The sequence below is a fragment of the Rissa tridactyla genome, chromosome 5 (genome assembly GCF_028500815.1).
Source record: "Rissa tridactyla isolate bRisTri1 chromosome 5, bRisTri1.patW.cur.20221130, whole genome shotgun sequence".
Taxonomy (NCBI): domain Eukaryota; kingdom Metazoa; phylum Chordata; class Aves; order Charadriiformes; family Laridae; genus Rissa; species Rissa tridactyla.
This window is the reverse complement of record NC_071470.1, coordinates 79,874,113-79,894,665: the sequence shown is the minus strand read 5'-3', so window position 1 is coordinate 79,894,665 and position 20,553 is coordinate 79,874,113. Positions and strand designations below refer to the sequence as shown.

Sequence of the window (20,553 nt, the reverse complement as noted above, 5' to 3'; positions counted from 1 at the left end):
ATAATAAATTAATCAGAGATGAGCAGAACCAAAATTAATATAGGTAATACCAAACACTGTAGGACCTGCTTTTCCTTAGCACTGGAACTCTTTTGTTCTTATAAACAAAAGCTTAGATTGGTAAAGTTGCATTTTGCACCTTTTGAACACTTCAGAGCCTGTTAAAGGAAGACCACTGTTTACTGGAGATACCTGGGATCCTGCATGGAAAGCAGAAAGCACGCTCTCTCTTCCTCTTTTAGATTCTAGTCACAACGCAAAGAAATACTGATGCGCTCATCCAGAAACCAGATTAACACTTCTCAGTCAAAAAAATTAGAAAGGGAAAAAGATCCTGTGGATGGAGAGGTGTATCTACAGACTCACACTACAGACGACCTGGCAGAAAAAGGAAACCAGAGATGATCAGGTCATGTAGAACTCTGCAGCGGTTGGGAATAAGCAGATTACTATTCAGAGCACATGGGGCTGGGATAAAGCTAAACCCTCGAAGACATTTCTCTTCACGGCATTTGTTTCTAGCCCCTTTGTTTCCCGCAGACACGTCTGGGGCTCTCTCCATCCTTCTGCCGCCCCAGCCGCCGGGCGGGTCCGTTTTCTCCCTCTCTCCACGGCTCTGCCCCGGCTCCTTTTGCTCTTTGTGAGGCTGGCGGAGGGGCCGGGGCAGCCGCAGCTGCGGGGGCGAGGGCAGAGAAGGTGGCGGCTGGTAGGGGAGAAGCGGGGCGGGGGGGAGCTTGCGGGGCTGCAGCGGGACCGCGGGCAGGGACGAACCCGGGGGGCGGCCGGGGAGGTGCAGGGGTGGCGGCGGCGCCCGGGGCCGGCGGGGGAGCGGGAGGGAGGGAGGGAGGGCGGCAGGGGTGTGCGGCGTGGGGGATTAGTGGGACGCCGCGGCCCCGCCTTCCCCCTTCGCATCCCGGGCGCGATGAGAGGGGGAGATGGACCCGGGCCGGCGGGACTGGCACCATGACATTCGCCGGCTTCGTGGTGGCGCTGGTGATCGGGACGATCCCCGGAGCCCGCGGGCTGGGGCAGGTCCCCGCCAGCCTCCCGGACGCCCGCCACCCGCAGCTCCCCGCCCCGGCCCCGCCGCCGACCCCCGCCGGCTGCCCCGCCGGGGGCTTGCCCGTGGCCCGGCGCCCCTGGCCACCGGCGGCGGCCACCCTCCCGCGGCGGGGGACGTCGGGCCGAGCGCCGCGGGGCCGCCGCAGCTCCTGCGCCCTCGGGAGCGGCCGGGGCCGGGCGGAGCGGGGCCGCGCTGACTGCGAGCGAGGTGAGCGGGGCCGGGGCGCCGGGCGCTGCGGAGGGTGCGCGGCGGCTTCGCGGGTCTTGGGTGCCTTTGCCGGGCAGGAGTCCTCCGTGTCGCCGAGCCGGTTCCCTGTTGCGGGAGGGAACGGGGGGCCAGAGACCTTCTGCCAAAGTGAGAGCAAGGTTTTTCTGAGAGGAGAGTTTAAACTTCTACATCAGCAGATGCATTGGAAAAACGAAGGTCCTGCCTGGTTTTATTCCGACGCTGTTTTAATAGTAGGTAAATCGCGTTAAAAAGCCGTGCCATAAGCATTCAGTAGGCTCAGTTAGCCTACTGAATTCCCCTTTTTGCAATCGGGTGCGCTTCTCTGGGAAGCCCGTGGTCCACAGAAGTGAAGTGGCAGAAGGAAAAGCAGGAGGGTGCCTTGCTCTAAACACGAACTGCTCACACGGTATCTCTTGCTTTCTGATTTTTTCCCACATCTTGGGAAAATGGGGTCTGCAAGCGAGCGCTGGTGCTTGAGGACATCTGTGAACCCAGCCAAGAGACCTGTGCTCCCCCCGCCTTAGCAAAACCGCCAATGGCTTCAGTGGAAGTTTTCAGTGCATAAGGACTGAACAGCAATTTCAGCATTCAGCCCTGGAGCAGTTGATCAGCTTTACATTTCATCAGTGCTGGCACCCCTCCACAGGCTTAAATATATTTATGTACAGACTGGTTTTGAATGACTTCACATTTTCTCCTCCATCTCTCTGGTATTATCTCCTACCTAAATAGGAATTATGTCCTATCTATACCTATACTAAAAATGATCAAGCATAATTGTTGTAACAAAAATAAAAAATCCCTTCTTTGTTGCCTTTCCTTTTACGTATTTTGTAATATCACAAGGTCAGCAAGGAAGGTGATGATTAATATTATTACTAATAATTTTGTTCTTGTGGAAATTGGTTTTGGATTGGTTTTTATTGATTTACTTTCAGATCTCTGAAGAGACTTGTTATTTTTCTCATCCAACAGCCTAGAAGGTGTGTGAAAAAAAGATGATAATTTGAACAACGTGTCATTATACATATTGGTATAAAATATCACATGAAGAGCATATGGAGGCACCAAAGTCCATATTGATCATTTAAGTATTTAAAAAAATGCAGCTTCCAAAGCTGTGTTCCAAGTCAAATCTTCAGGAAGATAGAATGATATTATGCATTACAGATGTTTCCCTGGAAAGAATACCAGGCAGCTGATGCCACGGAGGAGAAAACAGATAACTAGACACAGATAAAAAAAAACCCAGAAGACTTCATACCCTCTAACTGGTCTTAGTTTGGGAAAGAGTCCCACAGTTTCTTCTTTGATTTAGCCCATCACATTTATAGCTTTTTTCAGAATTCTTCAGACTGTTTCCCAAAATACTTTGTGAGGACTTGGTCTAATTTGTTACAGTGAAGAACGTGGCGTTTTACTGCTAAGAACAGAGTCTTGCACTGACTAAAGTAAATTCCTGAATCCCCTAGAAGTTCAGCACGAACGTGATTTAACTAAAAAAATGCCAAAAATACTACATGGTCTGGGTTTAGCTGCGTTTCTTCAGGCTTTTCAGAATGCTGGGTTTTTTTCCCCAGAAAAAGGAAATCCAGGTTAGCCCTTATTAAGCGGGAGGACACAGCTAATGAACATTAGGCAATACTTCCTAATTGAAAGGGCATCTGCTTCTGCTGGACTCAGTGGTAAACTCTCAGTGACATCAGCAGGGCAAACGTCTGTCTAAAAGCCCTCGTGGAGGCAATATGCAAGAATTAGAGAGGGTGTGAGATGGCCTAAGGTGGAACATGGAAATATATTAGGCCATTTGCCCAGAAATAAACATTGTTCTAACATTCATCTTGAGGTATGTTCGTTTCTTACAAGAGGCAAAGAAATGCAAGTACGGCAATGTTATGATGCAGTTTATAGCGAGAGGAGGACAGACTATTCAGAGACAAACGCACTGCATGTGTTGCTTTAGTACATGTGCTATGGAAGCCCATACTCAGTTATTAAGCACCTGCAATAACTGAATACAATACCATGTTCAAAGCCTTCAATCTCCCAGCTTTTCTACCTTAAATATTAATACGTAGCTGCAAAGTTATTTGGCTAAACTTTGTGCATGTGTATGTATTAAACTGCTTTATATTTAAACATTAACAATTAAAAATTCAAGGAAAGCAGCACCTTTGCAATTATACTACGTGTACCAGTCTAAAATTAGTTTTATAATTTAAAATAATAGATTTTGGCATTTCATTTCCTTCCTTCTAAAATGAGAGACGTCAGGGTAATATTATTTATTCATGCCTTGAAAGCAAGTAGACCAAATACAAATATATATAAATTATCATGATTAACCGAGGAAATCATAGAGGAAAATAAACGAGTACGAAAGTACTCTGTACTCAGAGCCAGCAGAAGTCCAGCAGAATTTACTGTTTTAGTTACTGCTAATAACAACTTACCTGTGATGTACTCATGCTTCAAAAAAAGAGGCCTACCTCAGTCATTAGAAACAACTGCTGCCACACAATGTGTCTGTGGCATATAGTTACAGTATTCTGCATGATATGTTGTTCATGCTGTGTTGTTACATACCTAATATAAAGCTCTTTAAGTAAAGCGGGTTAACTATTTTCCTTTATTTTACAAAGGGGAAACAATAGAAGAGAGGGTAAGTGTCTGCCCAGAGGTCACACTACCAATCAGTGGCAGAACTGGAAATAAAATACACATTTCCAGAATGGCCAGATTTAGAGTTTTTCTATTTAAATTGCTTTTATCACATAGTAATTCCACCAATGCCAACCAAATAATGCTCCCTAAACTTTTGTGAGAGAAGAATCAAGCCTCGGGCTCATCGTCTAAACACTGGATTATTCTCCCTACCTGTTATACGATAGTCCAGGCAGTTGATGGAAGGTCTTTTGGGGTTTTGGTTTTTTTAATAGCATAGGATTAAAGGAAAAAAACCATGAATGTCTGTATTTTCGTTCTAAGAAGCAGCTCTTCTGGAACCATTCTTATTACAGCTGCACAGCATAAGACCCCTTATTTTCTGCAGCTCTGTACCACAGAAGACAACTGCAGTCCTTTAGAGCCCCTTACATTACTAACACTTCAGTTTATGTTTTCAGAGCCTTAAGCTATTGATCATTGACATGATGAATCTCACTGCTGCAGAGGAACCAATTCAGCACATTACACACTCAATATATACAATATTTATGAAACTTCTAATATAAGGATCCTTGAGTGTGCAATACTGCTATCTGCTACAGTTCTCAAAGTAGTTCTTAAAAAGTAGTTCTGATGGATGCACCCCTTTTTCAAGGTTAAAATACCATGAGAAAATAGTTATAATTTTAGACTAAGAGCAGTGCTCAGGAAGGTGATGGACAACAGCATTCATTGATTGCAGTGAGTGTCATCCATAGCTTTGCTGAAGTCAACCGGATTAAATTCTTTGATTTTAGCCAGGCCCGATCCTGGCAGGAAGGAAAAGATTCCATTGATTTGAACTGGTGTTAGTTTTGACCTATACTACAGGTAGCGTCTTGCAAGTACCTCATACAAACTGATGAATTAGTTTCATTCTGAAACTGGGATAGACTCTTTTGTTGTATTATGAATCATCCACTAGTGTTCTGAAATATTGGGAGTTACATGGGATATACAGCATGTATCAATGGGAGACCCTCACAATTAATGTCAATTTGGACTTACCCAACTGGGTCCAAGGCAACAGAGATGAATTATGAGTGCAGGGCCTTTCTGTGGCACTGTCCCATGTTGGAACACCTTGGAAACGAAAGCAGAAATAAAAATATTTGTTGTTTTTACAGATTTCCAAAATTCAAAATACTTATTTTACTTTGCTTTAAGTCTGCAATTTCAGAGCACCCAGCACCAGGGTGAAAGGCGCAGGCAACTTCTACTTCTGATCCCTTTTTTTCAAATCTACGTTTACAGCCAAATTCCAAGACTTTGGACACAGGTGTTTACGAAGAAACTGCTGGCACACCTTTATCCAACACCATAAACCCCACTGCTGTGGCACTTAGACGTACAGCAGAAATGGAAGTGATTCCCATTCTATTTGCAATTCAGCCGCACACAGTAACAATGCTTGTTCTCAGTGAGATGTAGAAAATAAAATAGGGCTTGAAGTTACACAGCATCTCTGGATGTGAGAGTGGTATAGCAAAAGAGGCCAAGCACAACAGCACAATTCCTTTGAAGCTCTTCTGCTTTTTGGAGTTAATTAAAAGTTGGCTGAGAGGTTTTCCTCTCCCTTTTTTCCTGTGTGTCTCATCTTGAGCCTATATGGCAGGTGTTGCAGAGCAAGTCTCGGCAGCACCCACTGGATACCCTTACTTCCTTGCATTTGCAAGTATAACTTAATCTCTTTTAAACAGTGATAGCAGATAGGAAAGACTCTGACTTGGGCAGATACCAGGGCAACTAAAATTACCAGACTGTATGTAAACAACATGAATTGACCGTCAGTAACCTCATCTAGAACATAATTAGAAGAAATGCGTACATATTTTTGAGTGTATATAAATGAAGGAGTTTCTGTCAAGACAGGTTTGTATTCTTCATACAGGGCTGAATGAAGTCCATTTTAAGACCACAGTATGTGTCCTAGAGCTGCCTAGTTTGTGGTCCTGTGCCCTTGTTTCTAACTCTCGTGGGGTCAGTTCACCTCTCCTCATCCTTCCTCTTCCTGACCAGTGCTGAGGAGGGCACTGAGAGCCATGGGCAGGATCCCTGTACTCGTGTTCCCTGCTGTTGAGCTTGGTGTCGAGGCAGCAAAGGTTTGGTAAGCCCTTTAAGCAGAGGCTTGGCGGAGAGGGGAGAGAGTCTGAGTTTCTCAGAGCACTGCATAAAAGCCAGAGCAGATATTACTGCATTAGCCCTACTCCCAACATGTTTAGTTTTCTTCAGCAACTAAAAGAGCTGAAAACTTATAGCTTAAAAAATTCAGATCATATCATACCAAGACTCCAGAAACCTAGAGCCTCCAACGCAAACGCTTAAGCCGGAACTGTTTTCCAAGATCTAACTCAGACGCTCTTCTGCAGAGCTTCTTGGCCCCAGGGGGAGCACACAGCAGGAAGCCCCTTGGGCAGATGTGTTGGGGCGCAGCATGGGCCTGAGGTGTTATAATCTAACAGTAGAAGACTTAACGACTGAAATTAAGAATTAACCAGTATCCTTTTAATCATGCTATATTAGATTTCTTGCTGCGTGTGAAGTGGAAGAGTTTTTCCTGGTCATTTCAACAATGCAAACACTGATAATCTTGCAATTAAGATCTTAACACATTCTTAAAAACAAAGACTGAATCATGAGTAATAAATAGATACTTGGTAATACAGCGTAAACATACATGATGGCAGATAATGTTGGTCATCTTGCAATTTCCTATGATCAATTTACACATGGAGCACAAATCTGTGTTTAATTATGAAGTAAAAGTTTTATCTATTGGAAAGAAAAAATAAGCTACTGAAAAGAAAGTCTGTATTTTAAAGTTCTGTTTTATGAGGTATCCAAGTTACTGTAACTAATATATCTCTTGATCCAGTAAAATAACTATTAGGGGTCTGAACACCTCAACATTTTGAGTAAACAACAAAGAAATAATTTTCTCATTAGTGTGCTCTCTGATTTGTTTGCTACGTAATCATGACTTGTCATATGACATAGGTTGATACATACTTCAAAGTCCATATGAAACAATAAAATATTACTGTATCATTTTAGTCTTGATGCATACAGTGCTGAAATACCGAGCTAGAAACACTTAGACTAGACTTAGAAAAGTACGTTAAGAGGTATTAACCTTTCAGATGTTTTTCAATTCTGACTTCTCTTTTTAAAAAAATGGGTTTACTTATTGTTTTGCTTGAGGAGAGAATGCTGGGTTTTGCCCTGAATGGTTTAGGTTAATCATAGCTGTAGATATCAATACTGTCCTATGAGAAGAGTAGTGAGTCAATGCAACCCGCAAGTTAGAATTATTATACCATATATTTGGTTAACTCTATTAAACAATAGGCATAATAAAAGGTTTAATATTAGTTGCATGTAAAAGCAGGCTTTCTTTGTATTTCTTTCTATATTAACTTATCCGGTGAAAATCAAGAATATTTTAAATTTGTTACAAAATCACCTTTAACAATCATCATCTGTGTTTTCTATATGACAGAAGCTGGTTCTCTGTCATGTTTTGTTGTGGTTTTCTTGCGTTTGTTATGAATGCTATTACCCTTCATAAAACATTGGTGTTCCTATATGCAGCTGTAAATCTATAGGAAAAAGAAAAACCAAAATATTTTGTTGAGATATTAGATGATTTTTTTTAAAAATCCCCCACTCATTGTTTTAATCTATGATGAAAACAGGCACATGGAAATAAGGCACTGTCCCTTTCAGTCATCTTCCCTTCCTTACCAGCTGATACCAGTAGTGTGTTTTCCCACTTCAACAGGGACCAGATGTCATCAGGGGTTCTTTAGGGGAGTGGGTGGCAAGGGAAAGGTTTAAAGGCACGCATCCACCGTGAGAACTCTGTGCTTTTCAAACTTCTCTCCCAGGGCTTCTACCGGAGATGCAAAGGATTTCAGATTTCTTTCCTTTTTAATTGTTGGGAAAAATTTTTCTGATGTGCAAAAGTTATCTCTTGTGCTATCTTTTGCTCTGTGTACATGAATAAATTCTTCCACTGTTGTCGTTGGGAATTCTGTAAATACAGAAAAAGAAGTGAGCCAAATTCCGCCATGGAGACCTTAGAAAAGAATTTTATTCTTCGAGTACTCCTTTATTCAAATATTTGAATAGAAATATTGTGTAATGTGTACTCAGGAAACACTGTATTGATTTCAGTAGGTGTCATGCAGGACTGTAAGCAATCATGTATAAAAATAAACTTATTTTTGGAGATGACATCTTCAAAATTGCTTTCTGGTATGTCAGGAATCACTTTGCTATGACTGCAGTTGATGTTTCAAGTGAAAATAATAGTCTGTACAAAAGTCTGGTGAAGAGCAAAAATAAATAAAGAAAATTCCAGACTCTGTCGGTATGAGAAAAAAAAATACAAAGAGAAAAATTATAAAGACAGATAAACAATGTGCCATTTGTCCACAGTAGTATTATACTTAACTCATTAATAATCCTCTATTCGGAATGATAGCTCACTCTGTAACATGAGTTGAATAAGTTTCATTTGTAATTTACTGCACAGTAAGTTACTGCTGAGAAAGTAAATAGGACGCAAATAGGAACACACAAAACCAAGATTGAGGTTAATTAATTCCTCAAGTTATTTGGCAGTCATTTGGCTTCGTGGTTTTATAAAATACACTGAACTAAATTAAAACCAGGACACAATATGAGTGAAAGCTGCAAGAAAAACTGGATCTACCTTTTTTTTCTTCACATACATGAACACGTATACAATGAAATGCAGGCACAAACATTGACTGTTTTCTCCCATTGCTAAAACCCCTGTAAACTGGATGATGGTGTAGCTTCTGATTTTAAGTAGATCACAGGATCTAGAGTGATCCGTAGAGACGGATGAATTAAGTAAGATTTCAGGCAACGCTGATGCATACAATTAGGCTATGTTTGATAATTTAACAGATATGTATTCTTCCTTGTCGAATTACTGCTCTGTTACGACTCTTTGTTCTGCTTCTGTAGAGTTCTGTAGAGTTATACCTATGACCAGCTTCTTCCCACCTTTAGTTCCCAAGGCACTTGGCTACCTTCAACTGCAGATGCATCTGGCATCTCAACTAAAACTACTGTAATTTAAAAAAAGCTTGTTTTGTCTGAGAATTTGGTAAAGATCTCTCAAGAATTAAGAGAATTACATCCAGTGTTTTTCTGTCTGAGAACAAGTATGAACAAATGCATTCTTTGGCTAAAATAAACGGCTGACATCGATGACATGCATAAAGTTACATGGGTCAGAGCAAAAGCTATGCAATCCATGTGGTTGTTTTCTGATTCCCTTATGATTGATAGAATTATGTGGAAGATAAAAGTATAGCACTCATATATATATATATACTTTTTGCTCATTTGGATAGAGGTAACCACATTTAAATAATTGTGTGTAGTCAATACGTGCTTTTTTTCTTTTGTTAGATCTTTAACTAAGTTGTAGTATCAGAAGAATCAGAAATGTGATGTAATTTCAGTATAAGAAGCATAATATTTCCTCATGTAAAAAATAAGGTTATCTCCTTTTGTGTATCACTGTGTCAGAACGTTACATGTGCCCGCGTGCTTTTTAGACGCCGCTCATCCAAAGAGGCCAGAGATGGTAACAGATGAAACAGAAATTCTCTCTCTGCAGTAGGAAAATCAGTTTCAGAGTCTTTTGTGTGGGATACATTAATTGAGCAATGGAATATCTTGAAGGCTTAGTTTTAATTTTTAAATTTTTTTAACTAGGGTCAGTGAGACTCCAGGGTGGCAAGACTGAGTTCGAAGGTACAGTGGAGGTTTATTTGAATGGAATCTGGGGAACAATCTGTGGGAGCCATTGGGACAATAATGATGCAACAGTCATATGTCGACAGCTTGCACTTGGGTAAGTTTCAGTCTGAGTGAAAATCAGTAAACTTATTTTAATGATGTTTCAGTATAAAAGACAATCTATTTTGCAAATCCTGAGGGCTTTTTGTGTTTGATGATTGTTTTTTCTGTTTGAAAGTTGTTGAATGCTGAAGCTGTTCTTCCCAGAATCCTTCACTTCCTTTGATTGCTTTTTACTTCAAAAAGGTTGCTGTGAGAATCAGTATTTCATTTGAAAGCTGCATATGGGATCTGGAGAGGAGCAGAGGAGGATAGATGCTCTGGGCAGAAATAGGAGGTCTGATTCCGGTCTCGCTTATGTAAATGTCAACTAAGAACAGCCCCAGTGAGGTTACTAAATCTACAAAAACATAAATGTGGCCAGAATTAGAGTCTGCATGGACCCTAATCATAGGAAAATTCCTAGTTTTCCGGAGCATGGGGTTATCCTGGTAATCATCCATTCTATCCTTCCAAAAAATATCTGGGACTTATCCTAGGTTTTTGGAAAATGTGGTATTTTTGTTGTGTGCATCTTCATCTAGCTAGATAATTTGTATGGATTACTTTCAGAGTTGCACATCGATAACAAAACCCCAAACCAGACAAGTTTTGCAGCTTTACATTTTCATGGAAGCATTTTACAGAGTTATAGCAACATTGGACAGGTTGAAAGTCCCTGCATCGTCCTCATTGACCAGTACTTCCCACTGCTGTCAGAATGGAGTTAATCAACAGGAGCCTTTAACATAATTTGGTCATTAAACTCTAGATAATGCCTATAGTGATACTACAATTGCAATAGTAAGATAAAAGTGAGGTAAGGAAGAAAATGCCCATATCAAAACGCGGTTTTAAAAATGAAATGCAATTTCAGCTTCTAAAAAATCAATGCTGTTCAAGTTGGCAACCAAATTACTTGAATATTCCCCCTTAGCATCCCATTCAGTTTGCACTTTCTCGATAAGCTGCAAAGTATAGCTGGCTTTATTGCCTTTCTAACAGTTCTTTCAGTCACATACCAAAGCAGTGATTTTGTTTGCTACAAGCAGTAAGGGGCTTTTATAGCATACTTGCACTGTGACATTCCTAATGATTATTCCACTTTTTAAGACTGCTAGCCAGAATTAAATCTAAGCTGTTTTATAATGTTCAATACTAATCTGGACACACCATGCCAACTTAGAAAAATATGAGGATTAAATGAGATAAAAGTTCAGCCATCTGGAGGCCATGATTTTGCTCATGACTTCAGCTGTCTATGTGCAATGTCTCCTTTCCTCATTTTCATGTACCTTCTTTTTGCCTTCCATACCCTAAACATTTCAGTTGAACAAGACTGCCATTAGTAAAAGTAGTTCAGTGATACGGGTGAATGGTTTGGTCTTTTGAACAGAAATGGCTTAAATCTGAATCCAGGCCAAAAAGCCCCAAGCAAACAAGTAGTTGAAAGTTTCTGCTATCGTGAGCGTTTGGCAGAAATTTGTACCGGTATACCACAAGGTGAACTCACTAGGTATTACTGGTGCTTCTCAGGTGCTTCCATCTGTTCCTTTGATTTTACAATATTTGGGCTTTGTTTTTAATTTAATTTTGCTGGGCATTATATGGAAGAAAAGATGGCTCAATAATTATCGCTTTAGATTCAGTATGGGAGGGAAAGGAAGCTGTTTATAAATGTTCTGGATGGAACATTCATCTGGGGAATGGCTGAACAGAGAATAATGGACGCGGGCCTGATCTAATAGAGTATGAGGTGGTTTCACCGTCCCATGGTCACAGCCATATTATATGACATGTGCATGGGCAGAGCACTGGTATGTTTTAATGGGGTCAAGGAGAGGGTAAGAGTGAAAGCCCAGTTAGCACCACCTCTCCTAGAACTGTAACTGCAGTGGGTACTGTAGATTCACCTATGGACTGTGGACTCTGTGTTGATTTTTGTAGTTAAGAACTGGGAGAACAGGAATGTAGCTGGCCCTGCAGCAACACAGGCCATTGTACTAAAATATCCCACAACAAAATGGTGAAAACTGGGTCACAGCTGTTACTTTTCTTTGTACGGAAGACAATGCTGAACTGTATGAAAATGTGATGAATTTACACTGCTGAAGTTTCTACTCCAAGATTTATATATGAGAAAATGTTCCACTTCCCCTCTTCCCACTTTAATGTGCTATCCTGATTATTCTTCTTACAGTGAAAAAGGTACAGCAAAACACATACCATTTTCTGGACTGGGCCTTATTCCTGTTTACTGGAGTGAAGTGCGTTGTCGTGGTGATGAAGAAAGTATACTGTTATGTGAAAAAGACATCTGGCAAGATGGAACATGTCCTCAAAAAATGGCAGCTGCTGTCACATGTAGCTCTTCCCTGGGTAAAAAAAAATACATATGGTTTGGTTAACTCCTTACCTTATTCAAATAGAAGTAGTAATAATTACTCATTATTAAATTAGAAAAAAATACTAAGACTTCTCGGAACAGGAAATTAAACAGGTTGAATCATCGCATCATGAACTGTTTCAAATCCCTCTATGCTGCGCAAGCAGTGACTAGCTGAACCACTTTTAGCCTTTCTATAATCAACAAGAAAATGATAATCAACAAGCAAATTATTGCTTTGAGATGTAGGTTGTGAGAAAGGGTGAAGCAGCAGGGATCCCTGGCTTTAAAAGTAGTATTGTTTCCCCCCACATTTTTTTAAAAGTATTTATTTATTAATGTATTTGTCTAACTGGAGGTTGTCTTTGGTAGCTACATATGCTACATGTCAATTTGTTAGTTTTTCTTAAACAGTAGGGAGGAACAGCAATTTCATAAACAGGTTATGCCGCCTTCTTTGCTACAGCAGTGTTGGGATGACATTCCTTACTGTGAACATGGATGACATCGCACAAGGAACTGCAAAGTTTTTCCCGTATTCTGCATATGTTTAAAACAGGTCCAAGTCTTCCTAGCTGAAGATTGCTACTTCACACATCACTCACACAAATCAAAACGATATTAATATTTTAAAGATATTTCAGATTATTTTAATGAACGCGGTAAACGGCAACTAAATGGGCAGTTATGCCATCAGATATAAGATATTGCTGACCTTGAGAAAGGCTAGACTGGCAGTGCTGAGGAACTGGCAGTAGCAATCTTTTCAGTTGTAACCAAAACATGTATGGCCGCAGCCAGCCTGCCTTTCCGCTCCTGCCTACATTCCTATCCAAAGACAGCTATATTTTCGTCCTAAAGCTCTGCTATTCGTGGGGAATATTTTGATAAATGACTTTTAAAAAAATCATTTTGGTCTTAATTTAGAAAACTATAGTGTAGAGGGAAGGGAGAATCTTTTTAAGCTAGGAGACAAGTTGAAGGACCAAAGCAAGAGAAATACTTTTGCCTGAAGAAACTGAAAACTAAAAATTTGCAAATTACACTTTTAGATCATAAGGTTTTCCTTCTGTTTATATACATTTTCACCAGAAAACTTTGTTTTACTTAGATAAATTTATTGAAGGATTTTTGTCTGTTTCAATAATGCTAACAGGAAGTTTATCGGTAATTTAGAGTCCATGATATCTGAAATGAATTAAATTCATCCTGAGTTTTGGCAGATTAGATGAAGCTTTCATGTTTTGCAGATTCTACTGCAATTAGCCTTTTTAAATAATTCCAAAGAAACCCAGATTTCGTACCTGTGAAATAGTAAGATGAAATTGGAGAAATGACGTCAATTTTCTTTTTTTAAGCCAAGAAATAGGTGAAATAGTAGCATTAATTGGTTACAAGGCCTACACAAAAATTAATCACATTTTAAATAGTTCAGATGTTAGATACGTTGAAACTTTAAAAGAACCTTTTAAATACTAGAGCGATTGGTTTTTTTATATGGTTTCAAGGTGTTTCCATTATTATAGCTTTATGCAGAAGTGATGCTTTCAAGACAATTTATTGCTGGACCAGAAAGGGGCTAATGATTTGAAAAGACCAACAATCAAACTGTATCCCAGAACTGGGAAGGGAACAATACTTCCACAATTAAAGTGAGACTCCACAGTCAATGAGATTTCAGTGCTCTGAGTGGAGCAGTGTAAGGAGAAAACACGAGAATGAATTTCTACTTCTGTGGCAAGGAAAGAATTTTTGCCTCTTACTTTGAATTTTACCCTCTGGTACCAAGCCTATACAGAGACAATTTTGCTCTTACTGTTAGAAAGGCAGCTCTACTGACTGACTGTAGTATTTGGCCTTACAGCCCTAAGTATCTTTGAACGCTCTGACACTTAAATAACTCAAGATCAGTATGGCTACTTGTCTGCGTAATATTCTTCAGCTACTGAGAGTGGAGCTTAAGGGAACTCATTTCTAAGAAGTTTAATTTCAGGTTTTCCATCTACCTAGAAAAAATAAAGTGTGGTTCTTGAATAATGTCAGAGAAACCATTAAGCCATCTTCTTTTTTCTTTACTATCAGAATAACATTTTGGGAAAGAAATGACCTTTTCCTATACTCTATGTTTGATCACAGCCCCTGGCTTTACTCCGATCCGTCTGGCTGGTGGGAACAACGCTCATGAAGGAAGAGTAGAAGTCTACCATGCTGGCCAGTGGGGGACTGTCTGTGATGATCAGTGGGATGATGCAGATGCTGAAGTTGTCTGTCGGCAGCTTGGCCTTGGGTTTGTTCTTCTATGTATTTTCTACTCCAACAGCAAAGCAAAGGAGAGTTAATCAGATACATAGCTTGGAGTTGTCAAAAGATGTTCCTTTAAAATTGCACTAATACTGTGAAGCAGTAACTAAGTTTATTTATAGAAGGTTCAGGTACAGCACCATTACGATCCAGTTTTCAGTGTCATATGATAGGGGCGATTTTGTCTGTAGGACAGGCAAAGGATGTGTCTCAGAATAAATGCTGACTTTTTAGTGAAAGCTCACTACAATTTTGGTAAAGTTTCAATCAAAAACTATAGGTGAAGAAAAGGAAGTTGCTTTGACTGTTAAAATCCTTACATCCATTTTACTAAAGAGTCTAACAGCCTCCTTGCTTCGGAGTAAGAGCACTGCTTTGTCAGAAAGGATATGCTTTTTTGGCATGCCTGTGAGAATCTCTGAAGATTTGTTTAAGTCATGAGTCTCTGAAGATTGTCAGTTTGCATATACAGAGTAGAGATCTGTTTGAAGTTTTGACAGTTAAGCTTGTCAGCGATTCTGTCTGAACTAAGCATGGTCCATAATACAGTCACAGCAGCAGAACAGGTTTTTCTTGCTCCTCTTCTGAACAGCCGGGGGTGATTTTGATACTACACAGAAGATGAGTATTCAGTATCTGAGAAAAGATGCTGCAGAAGTGGGAGGCGAAAAGGAGAACTGCTGGATCAGAGAGGAAGGAGATGGGGACAATTGGGATGAAAGGCCAGATGGGTTGAACTAGGAGCAAGATGCAGAGAAGATACTAAGATGTAAACCCAAGGAGGAGAAGAGGATTACGTCTGAGACAGACTGGATGAGAACTAAGCAGGTCAGTGCAGAGGAGACTGGAACAGAACTCGCCTGTTCAACCCTGCTGGGATTATGAATTAAAAGAAGTGGCACTGAAGGTAGCAAGCTTTGTGGCATTAATGGGTGGCCCCCAGAGTGTTTTGTAACGTGAAACTGAGGCCTTGGACTGCTGGTGCCATCTGAATTAGCTCAAAAGGATGAGAACTGTGCAGTACTTAAAAACCTTCTAGATCTCCTAGGGAGACATGGGAATCAACATGCTCCTCTGACACTGGATTTTCATTTTCCCCCCAGTTTATTTTATGTTATATTTCTATGTCCTGTACATTTTCACTTGGGAATGCCTAATAGAAAGTCTATCTTCGTACAAGCTTTTTCTGCTTTTGAATTGTGCCACTATTAATAACTTGGGGGAGTTACTAAGCTATGCATTACATTTCTGTATACTAAAGACAAATGTCATGCTCTTAACCTGCTTCCTTACTGATTACACTAAAACATTTGATTACTTATATTTAATGTTCAGAAACAGCAGTTCTGAGATGCTTCTAATTTGATTCATTTTTCCGAGTAAACAAATTGTATTAATATCGTGCTAAATCTTTTTGAAATATGTGTAGGGATTTACAGAATTTCTCAAGTAATCAAGATGTCTTGACAAATGTGCTCATTACTTCAAAGCAAAATTTTACCAACAGTGGCAGTAGACAGGTTATGAAGTTATAAAAATAATCTAAATTTGCATACTGTTAATCCATTTGGAAACCTGCCACAAATTGTAAAACTAAAGCAACTCAGTAAGTAGCTTCCCACACCCTTTCAATTTTTCTGTAGCACTCCTATAAAACTCCAGAATATTAATCTACCATTAATAGGTGAAAAATAATAATTTATTTTATTATTTGGTTTCAGAAATACAAATTGCCCTTTTTATAGCAATGGGATGTTCTGTCTTTGCTTTATTGGATCTCCAGAGAATCTTACTAGGTTATGGTATAATTTGTTTTCAACATTCAGAGTAGTCAAGCATTATCTCTTTGATTTCAGCCAGCTTCTTAATGAATAAGGGTTTTTTCCTAACACTTTCTATGCACTTTTACCAGCATCACAATTAAAAAAATACAAGAAACAGAAGCTCTGTATGAGAATTTTCTTTTTGTGTAAAGTTTGTAGATATGCAAATACTACTCAATAAAATTAAATGAACATAATCTCTCTTATACATATAAAATATGAATATAAAAGTAAAATTATCTTAAAAACTACCACTAAACCAGGCTTTCTGTAATAAGCCTATAATGTATTTAGGGTAATATTAATAAAAATAGGTATCCTGAAAGTAGGCTCTTCAGTCCATATTATAAGAATAGCATGAAGTGCTGAGAACTCAGCCTACCGTGGTACCTCAGAAAGACACACTGGAAAACCTGGACATTTTTATTTCTTTAGATGCTTAAATACAAATGGGATACCTAGATTTGAAATAAGTATTACCCTTAGTGTATCCTATGGATTATATTTTCTTAGTTTACTATGTAGTCATTCACAATTTCAACCATTTTGAAAAGCAGTTTTTTATGAAATGTAAGAGATGGAGGACTTGGCTCTTTTTCCCATTACCAGCATTGCAAAATACAAATGTTCAGTAAATGAATGCTATATATAAAAATGTATCGTTACTTAATAAACTAAATTAAATAAGAGTAAGGCCAATCAGGAAATGTTTGCAAATCTCAGAGAAACATATGATTTCAAATCTATTAAAATTCTTCTTGGCATTGCTGAAGGAAAAAAAAATTAGAGCAAGATACCTGTTAATATGTTATTTGGAATTAGGAAGTTCATTCAGAAGAAAAGGTAATGTCTAATTTAAAAAGCTCTCTCAAAAATAAGGTACTAACTTATGACTAATGCTATGTGTTTTGCTAAAATGTTGCCTGCTGAGTTTTTGAGGATATTTTTGGTTTACTTACCTGCTTCTTGAGGCAATCGCCGATTGTAACTTTTCTCCCTACTGAGTAAATAAGACCTGCTTTTTGATATTTCCCCATATTCTCCACCACGTGAAGAAGGCCTCTGGTGATCAAAGAAGCAGTCTGAAAATTAACAGTGCATTTTCAAGATTAATGAAGCATATTAGCTTGAAAATATTAAAACCAAATTGATTTTAAGCAAAATGAAAATGCAAAACAGATTATTTAATTTACCTTTCTTGTGTGTGCTTTCATTTACTGAACACTACCATTTACATGGTGTCTACCATGAATTTCCATATCCTTCCTTTTTACAGAACTTTTTCCTCATCCTAATTGAATTTTTATAAGCCTCTTACTGTTGTTATTTTTCCCATACCCTTTTACTGTTTACCAAGAATTTGTATGATTGCTAATTGTAAATTTAGTATTGTTTTCCTTTAAAAAAAAAGAACAGAAATTGTTATGTATTTATACAAAGCACTAGAAATGAAATCCACATCTACCTAAATCCATACACGGATTAATGACTCAGTGCCTTAAAAACATGAACTACTGCCATTTACATTAAAAAAAGAAAAATCATAGCAATGTACTATTCTGACACACAGTCGCAAAAGCCAATTAAGAGTTTGAATGATTACATCCCGAAACAAAATATTCAAGGGCTGTCATGTTTTCAGTATAAGCTGAACATGCCATTCCTGTTAGATGTTACGTGACAATATACGGCTGGTAGTGGAAAACTCTCTTTAAAGCAAATTAATAATTAGTATAGAGCCCTGCACCCAAACTGTATGCTAATTAGTTTAAACTAATCCTTTAGATAGGTAATTCGTTATGGTAAAAAATTTAGATAGACATTTCAATCTTACGAGTTGAAAAAGACAACAGATACTGAGCATACTCCTATAAAAACTAGACTGGACATATGAACAGAGAAGCTATTGAGTAGAAAGAAACCAAACCATGAAAATCATTTACATATGAAAGATATGGTATCTTAAATAGAATTGGAAAAATCCTGATAGATCATCAACTGTTAAACACTGCATAATTTCTATAACGCTGAAACAATGGAGTGTTTTCAATTTATGTAGGTTTTTCTGCTCAAAATCCTCTGTGCTGACGTAAAGAGTGTAACACAGCAAGGCTAGTCATTGGTCTGCTTTCTGTTCTTTCTACCACTGACTGCTGATGTGACGTTGTCAAGTCACTTAAGATCTCTTTGCCACGGTTTTTACATGACTAAAGGGGGAACAATCACTTTTATCTGCCTCATCTGGGTATTTGAGCTTTGATGCATGTGCTTTGAGGACAACAGATGAAAGTCACTGTAGAAATATATATCGGATTATTTTTACTACATATAAACATTAATTGAAAACTAAAATTAGAATCCTAATACCTAAGCAATACACCTACAATCTCTTCTAGGAAAGTTATGCTTAAGAATCAAAAGGGACAGAAAAGGAAAACCTCATAGATACAAAACAATAGAAACTGATGTTCTAAATATATTCGAACTGTGGAAACTCTATGTTTAAGTCACTCCATAGCCTCAGCTGAGAGTGAAGCTGACTGTGGAACCACATCCTAATGTGGGCTGCACTGTCGGTTACCAATGCAGCAGCTATTTAGGCAGTCCCATCTGTTATTTTAGAAGTTGGATATACAATATTTTAGCTCTTCTCAGTGAGTCCCAGACTTTTCAGCTTGCTTGTTCCTGACTGGATTTTGGTTATACTTCGACAGGGGTGTTGCCAAGGCGTGGAGCCAGGCTCACTTTGGGGAAGGCTCAGGCCCCGTGTTGCTCGATGAAGTGCGGTGCACGGGAAATGAACTATCCATAGAACAGTGTCCAAAAAGCTCATGGCGAGAACACAACTGCGGCCACAAAGAAGATGCTGGCGTTTCCTGCGTGCCTCTCACAGGTACTTCAATTACCAATAATCACACAGGAAAATAGTGATAAAGGCAGAGTTCACAGCTCTGGAAAGAGAATTTTCAAAGTTTGCAGATGCATAAAACCCCACAGTAATAAAGTGTTCTGGCAGTATCAAAATGAACCAGCTGTTGGCAATGGAAATTTTACAGGTACAGAAAATCTCCTTATACAACATAAATCCGTGGTTCCTCAGTAACGTCCTAACTGCCACTTACTATGTGGGGCAATGACTTAGCTGTGTATCACATCTATCATTGGCAGTAAGCATTTCAGCATAAAAGCAATGGGAAATAATATATGAAGAAAAAGATAAGATAAAAGATATAGTGAAATCATGTAATCAGAGCTCACTCCTGCAGACTTGGCATCTAATAAGGGCTTGGGGGGGTCAATATCTTGTGCCATTTCTCTTGCACTTAAGCACTGCATTATCCAACACTTCAAGCTGACCGGGTGCATTATGGCATTTATTTCATCTTAATAAATGACACCTAGTGCTCAGATTTAGTAGTATAATATTCTGATCAGAAGCAGTAACCACAATGTTACTAATTTTGTTTTAGAACAATAATTGGACCTAAGAAAAAACTGATTCTTGTTTTTGTTTTTCCTTACTTGTTAATGACACAGATGGTGCATTAAGACTAACAAGTGGGAAAGGCAGTCATGAGGGACGCCTGGAGGTCTATTATACTGGGCAGTGGGGCACAGTCTGCGATGATGGGTGGACAGAGCTGAATACACAAGTGGTTTGCCGGCAGCTGGGATTTAAGTAAGATTACTTGATATTAGATATCTGACTCTCTGACTTGACAATGATAACAGACATTTACATGAACTCTACATTATTCAAGAGTCTGGTTTCTTAATATTAGCTGAGTGCTTCATATGAACTACTGAGTTAAAATCCATTAAAGCCTGCCTCCCTCAGTCTCAAAGAGACATTTATGGCCTCAGTTTAGGTAGAAGAAAAAGCTTCAACTGAGGTTGTGATTCAACAGCCTTTATTCACCGAGTTCCTTCCCATCATCTTTTTGGATAACTGAGATCAATCAAAGCATATGCTATAGAGAAAAACTGATTTGTTGTATTTTTTTTGCCTATAAAAGTTTGATTCTTCAAAATCTTTGTCGAACAGTCATTAAAATCACAGACATTTTTGAGATAGAAGTCCTTCTGGGTCTCGCTCAGAAAAACCTAGAGTGTGGCCCTGGAACACTGTTATGTATTGAAAAGCATATTTTAGAAAAAATTCCATT

At 39.1% G+C, this 20,553-nt stretch overlaps 1 protein-coding gene across 1 annotated transcript in view; it reads left to right on the top strand.

The window, feature by feature from the left end:
* Window positions 1-963: 963 nt before the first annotated feature.
* The window catches only part of PRSS12 (serine protease 12), a 44,025-nt gene continuing 24,435 nt past the window's right edge, over window positions 964-20,553 (top strand). Inside the window, exons 1-6 of the mRNA XM_054203590.1 lie at window positions 964-1,270; window positions 9,755-9,893; window positions 12,078-12,256; window positions 14,400-14,550; window positions 19,102-19,280; window positions 19,925-20,066. Coding sequence (XP_054059565.1) covers window positions 964-1,270; window positions 9,755-9,893; window positions 12,078-12,256; window positions 14,400-14,550; window positions 19,102-19,280; window positions 19,925-20,066 — 1,097 coding nt within the window. The remainder of the gene's footprint in view (window positions 1,271-9,754; window positions 9,894-12,077; window positions 12,257-14,399; window positions 14,551-19,101; window positions 19,281-19,924; window positions 20,067-20,553) is intronic.